Source organism: Lutra lutra, chromosome X, assembly GCF_902655055.1.
Source record: "Lutra lutra chromosome X, mLutLut1.2, whole genome shotgun sequence".
Classification (NCBI taxonomy): Eukaryota; Metazoa; Chordata; class Mammalia; order Carnivora; family Mustelidae; genus Lutra; species Lutra lutra.
Window position 1 is genome coordinate 99,526,062 of NC_062296.1, and position 23,709 is coordinate 99,549,770.

General features: G+C 60.2%; 1 protein-coding gene across 3 annotated transcripts in view; it reads left to right on the forward strand.

Moving 5' to 3' along the window:
- Positions 1-23,709, forward strand: part of PPP2R3B (protein phosphatase 2 regulatory subunit B''beta) — a 45,053-nt gene that overhangs the window by 5,429 nt on the left and 15,915 nt on the right. The window contains exons 1-2 of one of the 3 annotated variants that reach the window (XM_047716610.1): positions 1,547-2,233; positions 12,914-13,099. In XM_047716610.1, coding sequence (XP_047572566.1) covers positions 1,940-2,233; positions 12,914-13,099 — 480 coding nt within the window. In that variant the 5' untranslated portion in view covers positions 1,547-1,939. Of the gene's footprint in view, positions 1-1,546; positions 2,234-12,913; positions 13,100-23,709 lie in introns of those variants that run through there. The other 2 variants (XM_047716611.1, XM_047716609.1) reach the window with 2 other exon arrangements.

The following is a 23,709-nucleotide window of genomic DNA, read 5'->3' on the forward strand; positions in this document are numbered from 1 at the left end:
AGTCTTTATATATAATCTGTGTGCATGTGCTTTGAAGGTAGATGTTTCACAAGAGGTAGGGGTGCGGGGGGGCTCCATGAAGATGTAAGGGTGTACAGGGGCTCCGTCATGAGGAGGTAGGGGTGCACAGAGCTACGTCACGAGGTAGGGGCGCTCAGGGCTACATCACGAGGATGTGATGCTCCAGGCTGTGCAGGTGCGCTCGCTCCGGGCTGTGTGGGTGCTCTCGCCGCAGGCTGTACAGGTGCACTCACTGTGGCCTGTGCGGGTGTGCCCGCTGCAGGCTCTATGGGTGTGCCCGCTGCGGCCTCTATGGGTGTGCTCGCTGCGGCCTCTATGGGTGTGCTCGCTCCGGGCTGTGTGGGTGCTCTCGCCGCAGCCTGCGCAGGTGCACTCACTGTGGCCTGTGCGGGTGTGCCCGCTGCAGGCTCTATGGGTGTGCCCGCTGCGGCCTCTATGGGTGTGCCCGCTGCGGCCTCTATGGGTGTGCTCGCTGTGGGCTGTGTGGATGTCTTCCCTCGGGGCTGTGCGGGCATCCGCTCTCTGGGCTGTGCATGTGTCCTTGCTCGGCTGTTCTGGTGCCCTTACTACCGAGAACAAAACTTCACGCTCCGATGACGGGCACATCTACAAGTCTTTTCTTGGGGTGGTGGATGGGGATGGATCCCTTTTTGCCCACTGTCTTCATGGCCCTGTCTGAGTCGTGTGAGTGCTGGGTTCACGTTGGGGTGATGTCTGGCCAATGAGGTTCTGCTCTGCTTTGCTGCTGTGTATGCTAATGGCTGTGTCGCTTCTGGGATAAGCATCCTGAAAGCATCTTGGGCTCACAAGCAGGACTTTTGTGCCTTGGCTTTGTGCCAGCCACACCCAACGTGGGCACAGGTGGGGTCTGCTTGCTCAGGACGTCTTTCCTTTGCAGTGGGAAGGGAGGGGGAGGCGCCTGGGAGGGTTAGCTCATCCTCATTCAATCCCGGAACCCACTGCTTGGAGCCACCCCGTGTGCTCTGCAGGACCGGTCACTACAGTCCGGTCCGCGTTACCCGCAGGGCACTTACGTACACCATCTGCAGAGCCTGGTGCTCTGCTCCCTGGCCTTCCTTACCTGTGTTCTGTGACATCCTGCGTTCTGTCCGTTTTAAGTTGTAACCGGTGTTGTTACTTTCTGTGGTTACTCCCCCCCCTGCACAGCAGACGTTACATTGTATCTCACACACCTGACCAGTGACATTTTACCTTGTTGCTTAAGTTCTGCGTAAGCGCAGTAACCCGATCTAAGTTATATGCTGTGTTCTCTACCTTGTGCAGAATGGCAGGAAAACTCTGAAACCCGGAATACTCCCCCACCCACCCTTGTGACAAGAAAGCATTCGAGGACTCTGTGTGCTTTATTCAGTGCCGGGAGGGCGGCTGGTGCTCGCAGACCCCTTTGTTTTTGGCACGATTTCAGGGAGGAAGCAGCTGCTTTGGCTGCATCTGGGCTCGTGGGGACCAGCAGGGATCTGGCGAGAGCTCCGTGACAGGTTCTCTTGTGTCCCGGACAGACTTCCCTTCTGTGCAGAGCGCCTCCTCTCGTCCCTCCCCGCCTCTGCTAACTAACTAGCAGGCAGTTGCTCAGATCACTTCAGTTCTCTGGATCACGCCTCTCTCCCCCACCGGCAGAACTAGAGGCGCTGTCCCCAGATGTCTCCTTGCAGACCTGTTTACACGCTTGTCCCTCCGGACTGAGCCACAAGACGGGGTCACTGAGCGGGGAGCTGTGTCCGGGACTCCCACCGGCAGCTCAGCCAGAACAGCTCCGGCCGGAGCGGTTCCCTCCTGCACAGCCAGGGGCCGGCGGGGAGGAGCGGCCGCCTCCCCCACCCTGCAGCCATGTGTCCTCCTCAGCCTGTGGAATGCAAGCGGCCCAGGGCCGGCCCCCAGAGCGCCTGGCCGGCCACGCATGGAGCGCGCTGAGCCCGGCCACCCAGACTGTCCTGCCGGGCACAGCCGCCACCCCGAGCCTGCCGGCCCCGGCTCAGCCCAGCCCCAAGAGTCAGAGCGAGAGCGCGAGCGCAGTGCCTGGCCTGGCCCCCAGCGGCCCATGCGAGCCGACATGCGGCTCCGGGACCTGTCCCTGCGCCAGGACCCTGACCTGAGGCAGGAGCTGGCCTCCCTGGCCCGCGGCTGTGACTTTGTGCTGCCGTCCCGCTTTAAGAAGAGGCTCAAGGCCTTCCAGCAGGTCCAGGTGGGACAGGTGTGCTGTGTGCGTCTTGTGTGTTGCTCACCTGAGCTCCCTGCTGAGGCCTGGACTGAGGAGGGGGCTGCTGGTACTCCCAGGTTCCCCCCGCCATGCGCGTCACCTCCCTAATGGATGGGGGGCAGCTGGTATTCCCGGGGTCCCCCCATGCAGTCACCCCCCCAGAATGGATGGGGGCCTGCTGGTACTCCCAGCCCCCCCCCCCACCGTGTGTATCACCTTCCTGAACGGATGGAGGGCTGCTGGTATTACCAGGGTCCCCCCATGCACATCCCTACCCCCGAATGGATGGGGGGCTGCTGGTACTCCCAGGGTCCCCCCTATGGACGTTCCTCCTGGAACACACTGGGGGGCTCCTGGTACTTCTGGGGTCCCCCCGTACACGTCACCCCCCTGAATGGATGGGGGGCTGCTGGTACTCCCAGAGTCCCACCCCATACACGTCACCCCCCTGAATGGATGGGGGGCTGCTGGTACTCTCGGGCCCCCCCATGGGCATCTCTCCTGGAACAGACTGGGGGCTGATGGTACTCCCGGGGTGCCCCCCATGTGCCCCCCGGAACAGCTGTGTCGTGGCTCTGGAGAGCCAGGTGTCCCGTGTGGAGTGTTAGGGGAAGCCTTCCGTAGAAGGAAGCCCCAGCTTCCCTTCCTGGGGTTCCAGTGGCAGAACCGCATGCAGTCAGGAAGCTGGAGTGTGGGGGCCGGCGACGCGGGGGCTCTCTCCAGTGCGGAGCAGACAGAGTTTAGCGTTGGCTGGTGGTTCAGCCTTAGTCACAAACGCTGGGGGCTTGTACCCTCGTGCGGAGCGGGAAGCTTTCCCCACGCCCGTGGACGCGGCCGGGTTCCCTGCCCTTGCGGCCGCGGTCTGAGACGTGCCGTGTGGAGGGACGCGCAGACCGCAGCCGTGACCAGGGACGCCTGGGTGGCTTTTGGTCATAGATTGGCTTGTGTGTGAACTTTGCTGTGATCCTCATGAGCCGGGGACGTCCGTCAAACCTGGCTTTATGTCTCTGTGTATCTTGTCAGGTGGTTTAAGGGGAACACGCAGTTGAAAAGGCTTGAGACTTCCCGTGAGCCCCCCAGTCATTCTGTAACTTGAGGTTTCCGTGCGACCTCTCACCCTCTGCCTGCCGCTGTGTAGTGCCCGGTGCCTGGTGCCCCGGTGCCGGGGGAGACAGGACTGGGGACAGGATGGGGGCAGTGGAGACAGGACGGGGGACAGAATGGGGGAGTGATGCAGACGGGGGAGACAGTACTGGGGACTGGATGGGGACATGGGAGACTGGATGGGGATGGGGGAGACAGGACTGGGGAGTGGATGGGGGTGCTGGACACGGGAGCCAGGGCTGCAGGCCGGAGGCCAGACCTGCACTCACTGGCTGGCCCGCTACGTGCTTGCATGGAATGCTTGCGTTGTCCCTGCTCGTGAGGAGTTAGCGCCCTGGTACGGCGTAAGGACAAAAAAAATCACACAGAATCAAACAGCGCTGTTTTGCGGGTGAGAAGAAGACCTGCTCTTGCTGATTCTGTACCTGGAGTTTCTTTCGGATCCCATGTTAGCGTTCACACACCTTCTGAGTGTGTGTCTGGCTGTGTCTTCCAGGTTTGGAAATTCTGTGTTCAGGTGGTTTGTGCTGAACGTTTGTTCCTTGTTTCTGAGGAACATGTGTTTGGGGTCTCTGAGACGGTGAAAGTGGAATTAGCCACGGCTGATGTCCTCTCACCCAGCAGGAAGATGGATGTTTGGTGGTTTCTCTGAGGTGGTTCCCTAGGGTGTTTGCACCCTAGGGATTGGCAGATGCTCCGAAAGTCTTGGTGACTTGCCCTCAGGGGGCCTGGCTCCTGGCAGAACCGGTTCTGGAGAGTCTGATTGTTTTAGGATGACCCTGTTTCACCAACACCACTGTTGGAGAGAGAAATTCTATGAATTCCTTCAGCAGGGAAAGTGTTTCATGTTACAGGAGATGTGCTTCAGCGGTGTTCTGCGGGCATGAGTGTGTGTCTGGGGTCGCGGGAGTGTTCTCTAAGGTATGGGGGGTGGATCAGATGGGGCTTCTTGTAGGGGAGCGTTGCAGGAGGAGGGGGTACTTCCGCCTTATTCAGCCCAGGGCATCTAAGTGTGGATCTGGACAGGGCCCTGGGCAGGTCAGCACATGTCGGTGGTGGCCTGGGGCCATGAGCGTGGTGGGGACCCTGATGACTAGGAGGAAGATGGGGGTGTCCTGTATGGTGATTGGAGGGGATGGGAGGCTGGGGGAGGGGTGGAGGAAATGGGGTTGGGGAAGGGTGGGGGATGGGGGTGTGGGAAGGAGGTGGAGGATGGGGGAAGGGAAAATGAGAGTGGGAAGAGATGGGGCCTGGGCACCTGTGGGGGTGGGGGTGGGAGGGAGTGAGATTAAGGGACACATGAGCAGGTATAGGATGGGGAAGGGGGAAATGAGATTCAGGGAGAGATGGGGCCATGCAGGTGGAGGACGAGATGAGGACATGACATTGGGGAAGAGATGGGGAATGAGGGTGTGGGGAGGTGGAGGGTTGGGAAATGAGATTCAGAGCAACATGGGCATACGGGGATGGGGGAGGGGGAGGGGGAAATGAGGTAGAGGATGGGGGAGGGGGAGGGGGAAATGAGGTTGGGGAGGGATGGGGTGCAGACAGTTGGGGGTTTGAGGGGCAGATGGTGTAGAATGTGCCTCGCATGTGGCTATCCGGCTAGCTGCGCGTGTCCCCTGTACTCGGGGTCAGAGGAGTGTCTGGGCTGTGGCTGTGGGTCTGCAGGCCACGGGTTCACTGTGCTACTCACCGCATGGACACTCCTGCCTGCTCTCCCAGGGGCTCCAGGGCCTTGCACACATGCTGAGTGGCACAGGGACTCCCGGAAGCTTGGCTGTGCTGTCCCTGAGTCAGGGACCCTACCTGGCCCAGCACGGCTGCTCTGCTGCCTGCCCCTGTCTCAGCGGGGACCCTAGCCTCCCCCTTTCCCCTGGTGGTGAATCTCCCTCTTCTCACTCCAGTGTGTACACTCGAGGGTGCCCCGGGCCCCCTGTCCTGTGCTGTGTCACTGCCCTGGTCCTGTACCACCCATCCTGTCCAGCCTCCCTGGGGGGTCCTCTGCGTGGACGGACAGGCCCTCAGAACGGTCATATGTGGACTACAGTGACACCATCTCCAGGTGACTCTCCTGGGCCATGAGCTGACCTCTTCTGGAGACAGCGTGGCCTGTGGCTCAGGCTGTGCCGGATACTGAGTAGGGCCTTAGTCTGAAGGGGGTCACGGGGCCAGGGAGGGGCCGCACCCTCGACGCGCACTCTCAGGGTCCCAGGAGGTTGATGTGACCCCCACCCCATGTCTGTGAGGCTGTGGACGCGGTGTCCTGTTCATGGTACTTCCTGGCCAGCATGGAGTGGTGGCATGACGTCCTCCATGTTTCCAGCCCTGTCTTCTAGGCTTTGTGGAGACCAGACTGTCCGTGCCCATTCTGCCTGTGGGCATGGAGCTGAACGCATGTCCTGGGAGCTGGTGGGCATTGGACACAGGCCTTGTCCTAACGCACTGCCTGGCCAGCTCCACCTGGCTCCGTGTCCTCTGAGTTTGCTGTCCGGCCCCCATGTGCACCTGACAACGTGGACACCCAGAACCTTCTGATGTGGAAAGGGCGTCTGCACGAGCCTGCGTGGAGGTGGACCTAGGCAGTGGTCATTTCGTCATTTCGGTTCCTCTGTGTTAAACTCTGACCCCGGGACTGCTGTGTGTGTCCAGTATGTCCTCTGCAGGTCTCAGTAGTGAGCCTCTGCCGTGTGGCGGGAAGTGGTCCACGGAAGCAGAGAGTTCGCGGCCTGCAGGGCCCTCCTCTCCTGGCCACGGCGTCTCAGTGCGTGCAAACTCAGTCTTGTGGCCTGCGGGGCCCTCCTTTCCTGGCCATAAGTGCGTGCAGGCTCCCTGGGAATTCCCCACCGGGCTCCCCAGTCCTGTCCCAGGTAGCACCACGCATCTGTGTCTCAGGTCAGGGCCAGCCCTGGGGTCCTGTGAGCTGAGCTGCCCGTGCCCGGGGTGCCTCTGCCTGGCCTGCTGTTGTCCCGACTCCTGGCTTTTACTGTGTGTCTTGTGCTGGTGCTCTGGGCGAGGGTCACTTTCGACGTCCCAGCTGAGGGCTGGGACCTGTGACTGTGACCACCGAGCCCAGTGCTCAGAGCAGGAACGGCAGCAGAAAGGCAGCCTGGATTGCTTCTGCTGGCACCCACCCCGAGAGGCAGCAGTGGCTTCGGCAGGACCTTGTGTCCAGCCCCACGTGGACAGGACGGCCCCACTGTGTGTGTGCTGGGCGGCCGGAGGCATTCTCTTGCTTTGTGGCCTTATGAGGAGTCACTGCTCTCTCCAGAAATAGCTCTCCGTGGGGAGGTGTCATCTTTATCAGGGAACTCTGGGCTGCATGCCGCCTGAGGCCTGCACTCACTGTGCGTCCAGGAGGACTGAAGGCGCGGTGCCCGGGAAGCCGGGTGCCCAGGCCTCAACTCTGAGTCCCGAGCCCCACTGTGGAATTCTCGCACACTCGCACGTGTCTGTGTTGCTTTCGCATTCGTAACGGATATCGGGCCGCATCTCCTGGAGGTCAGGGAATGGTCCCTGCGTTTCCTGCGGAATCTGCTGAGGCCTGCTCTGCGGACCGGGAGGTGGCCGGCTCCCGATGGCGCCCCGTGTGCCGGACAGGAATGCGCGTCCTGCAGCTGTGCTCGGGCCACGGGCTATTTATGTCCGGGAGATTAAACCCGTAAATCTTCCGTGTCCACACCAGGCTGTTTCGTGTCTCATTGTGCGGTACACTTGTCATCCGCGCCCGGGGAGGGGAAGCTCAGCCTCCTTCCTTGCTGCACATCAGTCTGTCCCCAGCAGCGTTTCTGCCCTGGGGGCTAAGCCTGTAGGCTCTGGCCCAGGTCTGGGTGCCGAGGCTCCGTGCACATGCCAGTCCAGCCCAGGTCGTGGGTGCCAATGCTCTGGGTGCAGCCCAGCCCAGCCCAGGTCGTGAGTATCGGGGCTCCATGCACACGCCAGCCCAGCCCAGGTCGTGGGTACCGGGGCTCCATGCACACGCCAGCCCAGCCCAGGTCGTGGGTACCGGGGCTCCATGGGCCGTCCAGCTCCTGGGGCTTCCGTGTCGCGCCTGCACCATGGTGCGGATCTGCAGGTCATCACTGGGCTGTGTGGACCGCCCTGCAGCCACACACGACCCTGCTGAGGGCCACTGCGGGCCCGTATGTCCACAGTTTAAAAACTTTTCAGTGTGTGCTTGTATGTGTTACATGGGTGTCTTACAAAGACATACGGTCTTCTTTTTCCCATGGGTGTCTGCTCTGTGACCGGAGCATTTAACCCACGTGCACCGTAGGAGTATCTGTGGGCTGAGTTAGGTTGTGTGTCTCCTGCTCTCGCACTCTTGCCGTGTACCCTTCCCGACACACACTGGACCTGTCACCTGCTCACCTTTGTCTGTCACAGTCTTTACCGTCGAACTCCCGGAGACGCCGCGGTTTGTCCCGTCTTCATGCTCTGCTGCCCACAGCGCTTTTGAAAAGAAGCCAAGCTACATGCTTGTTCCCAGTTTAAGCGGTCATGGTCCTTGTACCCCCCACCCACACCCCAACACACCACTGCCCTTGTGGTGCTTTCTCCCTGCTCACTCAGAACTTGCACGTGGGTGAGCTTTGCTCCAGCACCACCTCCCCTGCATCTCCGTGAACCTGTGTGTGCAGAGACTGCGTGTCCGAGAACCTGTGCACGTGGATGGAGACTCTGTGTGTCCACGAACCCGTGCGTGCGGACAGACACTTCACGTGTCCGCAAACCCATGTGTGCTGACGGAGACCCTGCGTGTCCGTGAACCCATGTGTGCAGACGGACACCCCACGTTTCCGCAGATCCCTGTGTGCGTACGGAGACCCCGCGTGTCTGCGAACCTGTACACGTGGACAGAGACTCTATGTGTCCGCGAACTCGTACATGCGGACGGACACTGTGTGTCTGGGAACCTGTGCGCTTGGACGGAGACACTGCGTGTCTGCAAACCCATGCGTGTGGACGGACACCCCACGTGTCCGCAAACCCATGTGTGCTGACGGACACCCCACGTGTCCGCAAACCTGTGTGTGCTGACGGAACCCCACGTGTCCGCAAACCCGTGTGTGCTGACGGAGACCCCGCGAGTCCGCCAACCTGTGTGCGGGGGTTTGAGGGATCGACCCTGCGAGTCTGCGAACCGGGGTCTGCCGACAGCTCACTTCTCAGTGTGTTTTGCGTTTGTTCTGGTCGTAGGGACCACCTCCCAGCGGCCGACCTCCCCGCGGGCAGAGCTGCAGATTGCACGGCTCTACCCCGGGGCCACCCTGGCTGGTGCCGTGTCTCCTCTCCAGAACGTGCCTGCTGTCTGATTCCTTGCTGCGCTGAAGAGGACCCCACTGGGCTGTGTTTCATCCCGGCTGCTTTGGAGGATGTGCTGGTGGTGTCTGGTGTCCGGCAGCTCCATTCCCCTGTGTCTGTGCGGGATTCCCTTTACCGGTGCTGTGTGGGGAGCACCGGGAACCCAGGACTCAGGGTGCGCCTCCGCACGCCCCCACCCCAGGTGGCCTTCTGACCTCTGCCTTTTGTCCCCCCCCACTTCCCCACACCTGTCCTCAGCTGTGCTCCGTCCACCCCGCCATCCCCCACATGCGTTGTCTGTACATCTGCTCTTGCCGTGTTACTGGGGTCTGTGTTCCGCGGACTCACCCTTCCATCTTCAAGCTTCCTGCTCCTGTGATCTGAGCCAGGGGAAGCGCGTGGGTCTTGGGTGTGGTCACGCTGGCATCTGAAGCTGGTGGGTTCCGTCCTGCTCTGTCCCTCCTGGCACCTTGTTTGCATGGGGACCTGTGAGTTTGGACTGGGAGTTGCTCCTTTTCCGTGGGACTTCGGGCAGTTTTATGGGTCTGAGATGACGATGGTTTCCTGGGGCATATCTTCCTCCTTTCAGGTCGCACCAGTCTGGTGCACCAGTACGGTTTTGGCTAGAGGGTTTTGGGGTTATCCAGACTGATACAGGCCGGCTAAGGGCAAGCACCCAGGGGAGGGTCCCACGGGACCAGCCAGCAGGGACCTCGGCTTCTCACAGAAATCAGCCGCAAGCCAGAGAAAGTGCCAGCAGAGTTTCCTGAACGGCACGGCTGTGGGAGAAGAACAGACGGTGTCTGGGAGGCTCAGAAGGCAGAAAGCAGTCTCGTCCTCGCTCGGGGTTAGGGGTTTAGGGTCCGAGCTCCAGCAGCGGTCCAGGGTAGCGTCCGCTGCTCGTGACTGTCGGGTGAACGATGGGTGTCACTCCGTAAATCATCAGAGGTGGGGGCGTTGCTGTCAGCCTCGGCCGAGGGTCGTTCCAGCTCCTGTCCGGCATGGTTGAGACGCGGCTCTTCTGGGGCGTTGTCAGGTGTGGGGAGCCCAGGACAGAACCCAGAGAGCGAGTCCCTGTCTTGCCGCCCCCTTGAACAGGGAACAGAGCCACTTTGCGTCCTCAGAGACAAAATACGGGACGTGAGGACACGGCGCCTTGCAGAAAAGGGTCAGATCCAGAGCCGGACGGAGCCCCTGGAGCTTCCCCGCTCCGGATGCTGTGAACGTGTATGAGCCGAGTGAGAGTCTGCCGTGGCCCGGAGTTCTCGGGGCATGTTCTTCCCCGTGGCCCCCGTGCCCCGCTCCTGGATGCAGCAGGACGTGTGAAGCCCATTGTTTTCATTCCTTGCGGTCAGGGGTCGCTGGGCATGTATTTCTGGCTCATCCTTCTCATGGGAGGGGCAGCTCTCTGGGACCTGCGCTCGGCGGGCAGCCCCGTTCCAGGATGCTGGACTTCGTGTCCAGACCCCTGAGCTCCTCGGCAGGGCCGTGAAGAGGTGGTCGTTTTGGCCGCTCGGATGCCACTGGCTTCACCGGGTTCCCTTCGGGGTGTCTGTGGCCCGAGGGTGCCTTCCTTCCTGGTGGGGTGGGGCATGGGTGCTCTTAAATGTTTGTCAGGTACTCTGTGTGGGGCTTGGAGGGACTCTGAGCAGAAGGGCTGGTCTGGGCACCTGGGATCGGACCCTGCACGAAGAGAGCTCACCCAGAATCTCAGCGGCCGGGCTAGACTCAGAGGTTCCTACGCTGCGGTGTCGTCGGGCTTGCGGGGTCTGGAAGGACTCAGGGTGACACAGCCAGCGCGGCGTCGTGTGGCCGGTGTTCTCGAGGGTGACAGCTGCCCGAAACAAAGGAAGGGCCTGCTACCTGTGGGAAACCTGCTGAGACGTGCGCTCTGGCAGCCCTACTGCTGGGGGCTGCTCTGTGCAGACCTGGGGGCAGCCTCGCTCCCTCCTGTTCGGGGCACCGACAGACCGGAGCCTGGGGAGCCCTGCGGACACCGCTGAAGAGGCCGCGGGTCGGATGCAGGAAGGGCAGGTGCGCAGGGTTCTGCTGGGACTGTTGGTGCTCTGTGTGCGGCGTGGGGGAACGGATGGGGGAGGGGTGTTCTCTGCTCAGGGTGACCTCTTGACCTCCTGTGACCCCTCTGAGGCGGAGGAGCGACGGGATGGGGGTGGGTGGATTTTGTGGCCGGTGGGATCCGAGTGGGATCTTTGGTGAAGTGCTTGAGGGACTATGGTGGTGTCCGGGATCGTGTGTGCAAAGGCCCTGAGTCAGGCAGTGACGCGTGTGTGCCGGAGCCCATCACACCTGCCCCCTCCCCGGGTGCCGTGGTTCTCCAGCCTTCTGAGCAGGAACCCTCCTCCCACGCCAGGGTCTTGGAAGGGGAGGGTAGCCACTGCGCTCGGAAGGCTTCCCGCCGATGGGGAGACGGGTGCCGCGCAGGAGATGCGTTTGCACAGCAGAGACGGAAACCTGTGGCCCCCAGGCTCCCTGGTCCATTGAGCCTCAGTTTGTGGCCCCTTCCCACCCTGTTCCCTCCCTCCTCTCTCCTCCCCCCCCTTCCTCTCCCCTTCCCGTGACTCTCACCCTCCTGCCTCCTCCATCCCTCCCCTCCCTCTGTCCCTTTCCCTCCTCCCCTCCCCCCTTCCTGCCTTCTCTCCCCTTCCCCCCTCCCCTCCCGCACCGCCCTGCACTGAGCTCCCCCTGGCTAGCATCTCTCCGTGCAGTGCTGCATCCACTAGCTCTCCGTACGTGGAAGCCGGACACTGCCGTGTCTGACTCTGTCGGCTCCCACGGTGACTGAACAGAGGATGCGTCTTGTGAAGACGTGCATTCGTTGCGGGGGGGGCAGGCTCTGAGCCCTGAGGAGTGCAGGGAATGAGCTGATGATGGACCTGACGTGTGACTGAAGAAGACACAGGACTGTCCCTGACGTGTGACTGAGGGGGTCCAGGTTCGTCCTGACGTGGGACCGAGGACAGCAGGGACAGACCCTGGTGTGTGACTGAGGATAACAGAAGACTGTCTCTGAGGTGTAACCGGGGAGCACAGGGACTGTGTGCTGGGCCGTGACCTGGGAGCACGGGGACTGTCGTGGATTGCGACCAGAGAGCATGGGGACCAGACTATGTGCCGGGCCATGACTGGGGAGCACCGGGACTGTCATGGACTGCGACCAGGGAGCACGGGGAGCGGACCGTGTGCTGGGCCATGACTGGGGAGCACGGGGACCGTCGTGGACTGCAACTGGGGAGCACGGGGACTGGACTGTGCTGGGCCATGACTGGGGAGCACGGGGACTGTCATGGACTGTGACTGGGGAGCACGGGGACTGGATTGTGTGCCGAGCCATGACTGGGGAGCACAGTGACCGTCGTGGACTGCAACTGGGGAGCACAGGGTCTGGACTGTATGCTGGGCCATGACTGGGGAGCACAGGGACTGTCGTGGACTGTGACCGGGGAGCATGGGGACTGGACTGTGTGCTGGGCCATGACTGGGGAGCACGGGGACTGTCGTGGACTGTGACCGGGGAACATGAGGAATGGACTGTATGCTGGGCCATGACTGGGGAGCACGGGGACCGTCATGGACTGCAACTGGGGAGCACGGGGACCGGACTGTATGCTGGGCTATGACGGGGGAGCACGGGGGCTGTCGTGGACTGCGACCTGGGAGCATGGGGGCTGTATGCTGGGCCACGACCGGGAAGCAGGGGGAACCGTAAGCTGTGGCTTGTGTGGTGTTCTCTGTGGCGAGGACATGGCTGTGGGCCAGGTTCTCTCTGCGAGGCGCCCACAGGTTGGCTTGGTGGGTGTGTCCCGCTCCATGATGGGTATCGTGGAAACAGGTGACTCCCTGTGTACGCTGCACATGTGAGCTCAGCTGTTCCTGCATGCACTCACGTGCCCGTTAGTGGCCATCTGTCTGGTCCTGACCCCCGGGAGGACACCAGGCAGGTTCTCCATAAGCATGTGTGCCAGCCCGTCCGTCAGTTTGGGTGTCCCCAGTCCCCGTCCTGAGGGGCCACACCCAAGGCAGGACTGGAGGAGGCTGTGCGGCATGGGGCCCACGGTGGATGTGGCGCCCACTTGAGGGTCGTGTGACCTCCTGCGAGCATCGTCGGCAGTCGTGTGTCCAAATTCGGGTCCGATGTGGTGCTCGGCGCGATACTTTCCACCAGGTCACCCCTGCTAACTATGCGTGACCGCGAAGACATGGAGGCTCACAGGTTCTCATGCCGGTGCCATCTGTTTTCCGTCCTAGGTCCAGACGAAGAAGGAGGAGCCCCTGCCACCCGCCTCGAGCCAAAACATTCCCACGTTCTACTTTCCCAGAGGCCGTCCCAAGGACACGGTGAACATCGATGCCATCATCACCAAGATCGAACGGACCTTCGCGCAGTTCCCCCACGAGAGAGCCACAATGGAGGACATGGGCCGAGTGGCCAAGGTGGGCCCCCACGTGTGTGCAGCTTGGCTGCTCTGGTTCCTACTTGCTTCCATTCTGAAGCACAAGTAGGATTCTGTGGGAACGTGGTCCTCCATCCTAAAGGACACATGTCCCGGGTCATGGTCCGGGTCAGCGAGTGTTAATGCCTGCATCTTCCAGGGAGCGTCCCAGAGGCTGAACCCAGGCCTTCCCGTGCACCCACGTGGCCCCGTGCTTGTCCCGGGCGAGGTGCTGTTTTTCTGAGTGCGTGAACACGCAGCCCAGTCCGTGTGTGCTCTATGCGGCGTGTGACTCTCAGCTCAGCCGCCATACTGTGCCCCGCTGCGGTCTTGTCCGGACAGCGTGTCCCCGGAGTGTCCGTGTTGATGTGTGCACGTGGGACATGGCCCATGCAGTTTCTGTGTGCCATCCTGCCAGGGGCATCCTCCCCAGTCACTGATGCGTCCCCCCATGAGTGCTGTGTTCTGAACCCGCCTCTCGGTGCCCACTGCCACTGCAGTGTGCTTGCAGGAACGGGGGACGCCTTCCCCTCCCCAATCACGGAGCCCAGGTTGGCTCAGCCGCAGCACAGCGGCTGGAGCTCGTGGCAGCGCGCGAGGGTTCTTGGTGGCCCAGCCCATCCTCCTCTCCAAGTGGCCACCAACTGCACCTGGGTGCGTCCTGGGTTGTGACTTGGCCCGCCCGCGGGGCCCATGGTGGTCGCACTGCAGGAGAAGGTGGTTGTCAGCTCAGCGTGCAGTGTTCCCCAGGGTCTGTGCGTGTCCCCTGTTCGTGAACTGTGTGACCTGCGTGCCTCCCGCTTTCTCTTTCCCTGTCCCTCTCCCATGCCCTTGTCTCCTGGGGTTGGTTTCGGTGATCTGGAAGCCAGTGTTCTGTGCGTTGTGTGCAGCGTGAGAACGTTCTCTATGGCCACTGGGTAGCCTGCTGCACATGCGGTACGGGAACGACGTCCTCTCTGGCCGCCAGGTAGCCTGGTGCGTGCATGGTGCGAGAGCATTCTCCTCCAGGGCCGCTGGGTTGCCTGGTGCGTGCGCGGCACGGGACCGTCCTCCTGTTTGGCCGCCGGGGACCCTGGCGCGTGCGCGGTGGGAGAACGTCCTCCTTCCTTTCCTCCGGGGAACCTGGCGCGTGCGCCACGCGAGAACGTCCTCCTTCCTTTCCTCCGGGGACCCTGGCGCGTGCGCGGTGGGAGAACGTCCTCCTTCCTTTCCTCCGGGGAACCTGGCGCGTGCGCGGTGGGAGAACGTCCTCCTTCCTTTCCTCCGGGGAACCTGGCGCGTGCGCGGTGGGAGAACGTCTTCCTTCCTTTCCTCCGGGAACCTGGCGCGTGCGCGGTGGGAGAACGTCCTCCTGCCTTTCCTCCGGGGAACCTGGCGCGTGCGCGGTGGGAGAACGTCTTCCTTCCTTTCCTCCGGGGAACCTGGCGCGTGCGCGGTGGGAGAACGTCTTCCTTCCTTTCCTCCGGGGAACCTGGCGCGTGCGCCACGCGAGAACGTCCTCCTTCCTTTCCTCCGGGGACCCTGGCGCGTGCGCGGTGGGAGAACGTCCTCCTTCCTTTCCTCCGGGGAACCTGGCGCGTGCGCGGTGGGAGAATGTCTTCCTTCCTTTCCTCCGGGGAACCTGGCGCGTGCGCCACGCGAGAACGTCCTCCTTCCTTTCCTCCGGGGACCCTGGCGCGTGCGCGGTGGGAGAACGTCCTCCTTCCTTTCCTCCGGGGAACCTGGCGCGTGCGCGGTGGGAGAATGTCTTCCTTCCTTTCCTCCGGGGAACCTGGCGCGTGCGCCACGCGAGAACGTCCTCCTTCCTTTCCTCCGGGGACCCTGGCGCGTGCGCGGTGGGAGAACGTCCTCCTTCCTTTCCTCCGGGGAACCTGGCGCGTGCGCGGTGGGAGAATGTCTTCCTTCCTTTCCTCCGGGGAACCTGGCGCGTGCGCCACGCGAGAATGTCCTCCTCTTTGGCTGCCGGTAGCCCGCGTGTGCGCCGCGCTGGAACGTTCTTCTCCAGCTGCTAAATAGCTTCGTGTACCCTTTGCTTCCCGTGTTTGGGGTTGGCCTTTCCGTCTGTGTCGCGGTCCCTGAGACAGAGTTCACGTACCACACGAGCCAGCCTTTTAAAGCACAGCGCTCAGGGGTGTTCGCGGCCTCGCAGAGCTGTGCAGTCGACCCCATGCTTCGTTTTAGGACACAGTCTTCCCTCCGAGACGGTTGCCTGCCTCCCTCCCTCCTGCTCTGTAGGAAGCCACGACCCTGCTCCCCGTCTCGGTGCATCTGCCGGTTGTGGACATTGCGTACGCACACAGTTTCCCGAGTGGGGCTCCCTGTGTGGAGCATGTTTTCCGACTGCGCTCCAAGTGGGCACGCGTCTGTGTGTCCTTCTTTGCTCCGACGTGCGGTGTTTTCCCAGTCGACCGTTCGTGGATGTTGCTGTTGTTCTGGCTGCTGGGAACATGCACCCTGAGGTGTCTTGTGCACACGTGACCTTTCTCTTGGGTGCGCAGCCGGGAGTGCTCGTGCAGGCTCATGCGGAAATGCTGTGCAGCTGCCTGTGGGACCACTTGCATGTCTGCAAACACCCGCCCCGTTTCCGTGCCCACCGGCCGTGAAAGGGGTTGCGCTGTGTCCCCTTCTCGGATGAGAGACGCTGACCCCGGTGGGTGGGCACTGGTGTCTCATTCTGGGATCGATGTGTGGTTTTCTTGCCGACTGACGATTGTGCGCGTCTCCTCACGTGCTTGTTGTCCGTGTGTACATCTCTGCACAAGTGTCTGTTCCCATCCTTTGCCCATTTCTGAGTTGGTTGTGGTGCCGTTGTTGAATTCTAAGCATGCTTTGTGTGTCGTCGACACCAGTCTGTGACCAGATACATGGTGCACACACATTTCCTCCCAGTGGTTGGGTCATTGTACACGCTTGGGTGGCATTTAGGTTTTCATTGTGACAAGCTTCATTTTATCTACTTTTACATTTGTTTCTTGTGCTTTTGGTGTCCTGTTGGAGAAATCCTCACCAAACCTAAGGTCATGAAGATTTAGTCTTTCTTTTCCTGCGGGTTGTCTAGTTCCACCTCTTACGCGTATGTCTTGGGTTTGTTACAAGTTGGCGTTTGTCAGGAGCGACGTTGGGGCACAACTTGGTCTTCTCCGTGTGCAGATCCAGTCGTCCCAACACCATGTCTGCAGAGGATTTGTCTTTCCACGTGGATTGGTCTCCCTTGTGGGAAATGACTTGATTGTGAGATGAGGGTTTATCGCTGGGTTCTCACTCTGCCGCATAGACCTGTATTTCCGTTTTTCAGCCAAGACAACACCGTCTTCATCACTGTTGCTTGGTACTAAGTTTTCAGACAGGGAAGTGTTGCTCCTCCGACTTTGTTCTTGTTCAGGATGGCCGGGGCTCCCTGGGGCTCCTTGTCATGCTGTGTTATTTCTAGGGTCAGCTCATTGGTTTCTACAGAGAGGCCAGCAGCTCCCCTGATAAGGGTCATGTTGGTCTGTACATCAGTTCGCAGACCGCTGCCACCTTCATGTTCTGTCTTCTGATCCACGTCCAGAAGCTTCTCTCCCTGTAATTACACTTTTCTTTTCAGAAGCGCTCTGTGGTTCTAAGTGTGCTTTGCACGCCTTTTGTTGAATGTGTTCAGAGCTTTTTACTCTTTTGGGTGGGTTACCAATGGGATTGTTCCCTAAACTTGATGTTCAGGTTGTTCGTTGCAAGTGTGTAAAAATGCAGTTGACTATTGTGTGTTCCTCTCGTGTCCCGTGTCCTCACGAACTCACGTCTGTGTTGTAACGTCGCTTGGTGGATCCGTTAACGTTCCGTAGAGTAGGAACCGACAAGCAGCAACGGTGGGCTTCTTCCTTCCCGGTGTGTGTCTGCTGTACTGCCCCATGCCTGCCCGCCGTGGGAGACCTCCCGCGCGGCGCTGGAGAGAAGTGGGAGCGTGGGGTATCCTGTGTCATTGCCACTCTTCTGGGGAAAGTATCCGCTCCTCCACCACCAAACGTGATGTAGCTGTGAGGTTTCACACAGCTTTATCAGGCTGAGGACGTTTCTTTCCACTGCTTGTGTGCTGAGTGTTGACTTGGAAAGGATGTCGGATTGGTCCCAGCGTTCTGCATCTGCGCGGATGGCCTTGGTGTTTCATTCTACGGATACAGTGTATTCTGCGAGCCGCTCGTGCCAGCATTAAACCAACCTTGCGTTCCTGGAATACGTCCCATGTGGCCCAGGTGCACAGTCGTTTTCCTATGTTCCTGGATTCTGTCTCCCCAGATTTTGTTGATGATTTTGGCTCCGTTCGTATTCCTAAAAAGCACTGATTGCAGTTTTGTGACTCCTTTGTCTGCTTTTGACGTTAGAGGAATACTTGTCCTAGAGCCAGACTTCAGAAATGTTCTCTTCCTTGGTGACTTGGGCTCGTAAAGTTTTTTTTAAGTGTTGTTTTATAAGTGTGTAAAAACATGCATGGTTCCAAGGCCAAACCCAAAAATCAGACATATTCAGAGAAGTACACATCCTGTGCCTCTCTGTTTCCCCGTGTTCTTTTCCTCTGCCCAGAAGGAATGGTCGCCGTTTTGGTTGACTGTTTTACTGTTTCGTTTTTCAGTACGAGCAAACGTATGGACATAAACGTAGGTTACGAAATGCTTACGCAATATGGAAATGTGCATACATAACTAATTTCATGCTTTGCTGAGGAGAAAGTAGCACGCTGTCCTACACGTGCGTATTTTCTCAGCGAACATGGTATCGTGGCGCTCATGCCGTGTCTGTCCAGGCGGTCCTCGCGTTGTACCATAGTGTGGACTGTAAACACTACTGACCATGCAAGCCGAAGCCACGCAGCTCTGTGTGACCCGGGGGAAGTCACAAGTGTTCTGGAACTTTTAAAACACGTTTGTCAAGACATTAGAAACTTTCCTATAGTTTCCTATAAATGCATGGGGAAATGGAAAAAATAGACCAATTTTGGTTGCACTGCCCGTCAAAATGTTAGAAATTCTGAAAGCTGGTGTGGTACTTCTTTGTAAAACATTAGCAAATGATGCTTGAGTGGGGCTCGTCCCTGTGTCACCTGGTGTACGGAAGCGTGAGCCCCTCTTCTGTGCCTGGCTCTTGTCCTGCTCCTGAGTCTGGCTCACTTCCGACCTTGTACCCTTTGTGCTTTCAACGTTGTGAAATGTCTCGGAGAGTTCCCTTCCGTGAAGCTGGTTCCTGGCGTCACGTACCCTGGGACGTGCCTGAGTTTCCCTCACAGCCCCGTCTGTGTCGGTCATTGGCCCTCGCTGACTTCCTCTGGCAGCACACGCACGGCTCCTTGGCCTGCGCCAGCAGCAGGGTTCCCGCGGTCGGCATTCCTCTGCGGCCGTTCGTGTTCCCACGGATCCCGCACGCGCCCTGTCATGTTTCTTCCAGAACTCGGCCAGCAAAACTGCTCGATCTCCGGCTGCCGCATCTGTTACCTGTGTGAACGTCCGTCCGAGACCGTGGGCTTTCCCAGAGCTGAAATCGCTTGGCCCATTGGCTGGGGAAGAAGCTGGTTTTGGTGGTAAGAAGCAGATTTTCACATTTTCACTGAAGCGTCCAGGAGACCCAGGGTGACCCGGCACATGATGCAGCCCGGAGAGCGTTTGCAGAGCGAACTTACTTTCTTACGGTGGCGTGACTGCTGGGAGCTGGGCACACACAGCCACACGCCGTGCCATCTGCCGGACCCGGGTAACACGCACGGTGCCGGGTCCTTCACAGACTTTCAAAGAACGGATGGGCTTTTTTACGCTTCCTGTTCATAGCACACGGACTCAAGGAGCTACAGTGACTCCTGTGGGTCCCTCACGCGTCTGTGCTGCGGGAATTAAAACACAAACGTGTTAGCGCGGGGACTGGCAGGATTCCCTGTACTTTGCACAGCCAGGGCTTTGTGGTTAGTGCCCCTTTCTTCCTGCAGGTGCATAGCCCTGAGCTGTGGGGAGAGCCATAGTCTGCGTTCACCCTCCCCCACGGAGGGGCCGCGGGTCCGTCATGGGGACCTGTGGACGGACGCAGAGAGGGGCTGTGGGCCCTTCTTGGGGATGCGTGGACACAGGGAGGGGCCGTAGTTTCATCCTGGGGACGCGGGGAGGGGCCGTAGGTCCATCGTGGGGATGTGCTGAAATAGGGAGGGGCCGCCGGTTCCTCGTGGGGACACAGGGAGGGTCCGCAGGACCCTCATGAGGACAGTGCACCAAACATCGGGTTTGCGCGTCATTTCACATCCCGTCCCTGTGTCTCGGGACTGTTGTGTAAGCAGGGTACGTGGGTGACAGGACACATGCACGTAGGATACTGTCTCGTGTTCCCAGGTTCTCCTCCGTAAGGGCGGTGCCGTCTCAGCACTCGGGGTCCGCGTACGGATGATGGCGGGACTGACTCGTCATGAGCCCGAGCAGCGAACGTGGTCTCGTGCCTGCCGTCTGGCGGTCAGATGCGCGAGAAGGGGTGCCCTGGGCCCTGTCTGGTTTCCATTTCTGTGGGTTTGCTGACACGTTATTGGTGGAATTTCAGCGATGCTGGTTCAGCGTGACGTCGGCATAGTTCTGTGTGCGTAGCTGTTCTCCCCAGGCCGCGGTGCATGTTCTCTGTGCAGAAAGTTGGACTCCTTCCCGGCGTTTACGTCCCTCGATGTTGGCTCTGTTTGGGGTTTTAATTTCTTTAGTAAATTTTCATCAATTCATGTTCTAAAACGGTTGTTTGTATGACTTACACATTTGTTACTTGAACATTGTTCCTTTTCTTGTATCGTTTTTAAAACCTGTACCAGACCTGGGTGTGTGACCTTCGTTTATGGGGTTATTTGCTTCTGCTTCTTTTCTCGTCTGCTCACGGCGGAGATGGACTTACGTTGTTTCTCCGATGAGCTCGGAGGTCGGCTCCGTGGGTTACGGCTTTATTTTCTCATCTCGTGATTCCGCTCTCCTGTGTGTTCCTGTCTTGTCCTTTCTCCCATTCTGTCATTTCCTCCGAGCTTCCAGAATGACCCACCCCTTCTTGGTCGTTATGGACGTAGAGTTTACACACAGCAACATTCCCAGTGTGACGAGTACAACGTGGTAAATTCTGGCACAGGCGTCCCCACGTGCCACCTCGTCAGGGCAGGGAGCCCTGTCGCCACTCGAGACGGTCCTTGCGGCCGGTCCCATCCCCACCTCCCTGGCCGTGTCACACTCAGACGTGGTCTCGTGCTGCGGTTTTGCGTCTGCGGGAATGTCACGTGACGGGAACCGTGCAGTGCACCGTCTTCAGTTTCCGGTCTTTCGCACCGAATAATTGTGCTGTTCCTCCCCAGCGGAGTCACCAAGTACCCGACGGTGGCCCGTGTGGGCACGCTCCGTGACTGACGTGTTTCCCAGCGGGTGAGCACTTTGTCGTATCCGTTGAGTTTTGTGAGTAGAGCTGCCGTGGTGTGTGTGCGCGTGCAAGACTCGTGCGCACGTCTGCCCGTCTCGGGGGCAAACGCTGAGACTAGAACTGTTGGCTGCTGGTTGTGGAAGAAACTGTGGAACTGCTGTCCGGAGTGGCTGTCCGTCTACGTCTCCGGCCCGCGGTGCTCGAGGGCACCAGTTCTCACGTGACCTCACCAGCACTCGGTTTCCACACGTTGCAGTTTCAGCCGTCCCCCCACGCGTGTGCGTGTAAGTCATCGCAGCTTCATGTCCCTCGCGATTGTGTTGAACAGCTTTTCACGTGTGTGTTTGTCACGGTCCGTCTTTCTTCCCATTCTGGAGCTTCCTTGAGGTGTAACAGCTCTGCGACCCACAGCCCGTGGTTCCCGTGTGTGACCTGAGCTGTGCCGTATGTGTTCCCCGGAAACTATGCACAGAGTCCAGGCCACACACCTTTCCGACCTGCCCGGACTCTGCCCTTTCCCAGGCCACCCCACGCGTCTGCAGGCTGCCGCGGGACCTCGGTCATGGTGGGTGAGACGGGTCCTCTGGAGTCGTTCATGAGCACAGTCAGACGGTGGATACTTCTTTATTGCGGCAAAACGTGCGTGAGCTGCCGTCAGCATCTTAACCCCATGGAAGTAGAGTTCAGACACACTAAAGACACGTGCAGTGTTTGTCAGGTATTACCAGGGTCCGGCTCCAGAACGTTCTCATCCCCTCAAGAGACCTGATTCCCTCCCCCAGGTTCTGGCACACTGTCCACTTTCTGTGTGCTGGATTTTTCCTGTCCTTGGGGTCCCTCGTGGAGGCAGCAGGTCTCAGCACTCTGCTCGTCTTCACGGCCAAGGGATACCCATGTGTGGGGGTGGACCACGTTGTGCCTGTTCCCCTGTGGATGGGCGCCGGGTGGGGTCTGCTGTCCACGACCTAGACGAACACCCTGTGAACATGCCGTGTCAGGGTCTGTGAGGGTCCCTGGGTGCGGTGATTCTGCAGGTGCATGTGAGCACGCGTGTGTGCACGCATGTGTGTGTGTGCGCACGTGTGTGTGCTCGTGTGTGCGTGTGCACGCGCAGTTGCTGGCCGGAGAGTGGGTGTACCGGGTGAGGTGAGAGTTCCATGGTTCTCGGAGGACCCGCACACGTGGCTTCCACAGCACCACAGCGTTTCGCGCTCCTGCCAGGTGCACGCGTGGGCCTCGGGCCCCACGGCTCCGATGCTGTTTCCCACCAGCCACGTGTCCCTGTTGGGGCTGCGGTGACAAACCGGCACGGACTGGACGGTCATGTCACACACACGCCATGACGACGGATGTTGTTTCTGACACTTCTGCAGGCCGGATGTCTGCGGTCAGAGTGCGTGGGTCAGGCCTCTTCCCCGTCACGGACGGCGTCTGTGCGCAACGTCCTCACTCCGAGGCCAGGGCTGGGGGCTCCCGGGTCCCTCGTTTCAGGGCCCTGGTCTCATTCATCCAGCTCGACCCTGGGCCGTAATAGAGCCCCAGGGGCGCACCCGTACACACCCCAGCCCTGGGGCGCGACCTCCACGGGATCATCGGGGACCCGCGTCTGCAGAGCTCGGCACCCTCTGGTGGGAGCACGGGCCGACCTCCCCGTCGCACCCGTTCCCCATTGTCCTCACCCCGGACAGTCACGAGCATCTTGTCTTGCGTACCCTTGAGACCGTGCGTTGGACGACATGACCGCTCAGTCACTCGAGCATCTGACAGACGGGGTCACTGACGTCCTGTCGGGTCACGCACCGTTGCAGATGCTGTAGCCACGAGTGCTCGGTCAGATCTGCACACGGCGACGGTGGGCACGGCGGGAGGACGTGCCCGGCCTGGGCTCTGCGTCTCCATCCGCACAGCCGGGTGCTGGCGCCGGCCTTGTGCAGTCGCCCCCCAGCACAGACGGCGGTCCCGGGCCTCCTCCGAGTGCCGACGGCTTTTTCATCGTCGACGACCACGAACGTGGTGCCCATTCGTCACAAATGTCACGTTCCCTCCGTCACGTGCTTCCGGATTCTGACCTCCGAGGTCTGGTTGGGGGTTTACGGCGCCACTCACCAAAGACCCGGGTTCGCCGTCGTGTCTTAGAATTCTCGTCCCCCTGGCCGTCCGGCGGCTCTCAGAATGGTTCCGGAAGCGCCCCTCCCCGGTCCGTGTTCTGGAGCGTCCTCTCTGGAGTCCGGTTGGACGTTTACTTCGATAGTCTGTAGGATTCCGCAGGGAAGCCGTCTGCGGTTGGGGTATGTTCTTCCGGGAAGGGTACGTTCCACTCCTAACTGTCATTTCCCTTCTCGGCGTGTCATTTTTTTCTACATTTAAAAAACTTATTTACAAACGTACGATGTATCATCAGCCATAGGGGTGCAGGTCTGTGCATCGCCAGGTTGACACACTTCATGGCACACCCCGCAGCACATGCCCTCCCCATTCGGTGCGTCACTCAATGGGCCGCGTCTGCTCGCAGTTCTTCACGGGTGCCGTGACGGCGTGTGTCTCCCACGTGTGTGCCCAGGCCCCCGAGGTGATGGGCTTGTCGGGGAGACATGGGGCATACGAGTCTCGCTCTCCGGAGCTCTAGTGAGGCCGCTCCGGCCCTCGGGCGCCCACGTGTGTCTTCTCTCCGGGCTCTTCACCGGCTCGACCAAGAAGGGCTCCATTTCTCTGGTCTTTTCCAAGGACCGGCTGCTGGTGTCCACGATGGTTTTCCTGGTGACGCTCGTGCCGTTGCCTTCCGGCTTTCTCTGGATGACTCTGTGCCATCGGCCTCCCTCGGGATCGTCGTCTTCTGTCCGGTTCCGGAACGAGGCCGTTCTGGCCCACCTCGGTGTTCTGCCGACGTGGCCTGAAATCTTCAACCTTCCCGCGCACGGACGGGCCGTGTGTTCTCACGTTCGTTCAGCGTCCGCGCGCTCGCAGCTTCATCGGTCACTCCTCTGCCTGCTGCGGTGTTTGGGAGTTTCTTTCCTGTTCCGAAATTTGCAGCTTCTGTGGACGCCTTTTTCTTACTGATTCTGCTGTCGGCAGGGAAATCCCGCATGTCTGTCCGGACAGTGTGCTTAGACGTGAGTTAGGGCCAGGACGGCCTCGGGGTGAGGGTCCTGTCCGCGTGCAGACCGAGCGGGCGCGCAGCTGGTCTGACGCTGTTGCCCTGTTTGTGTTTCTGCCCTCGTCAGGGTT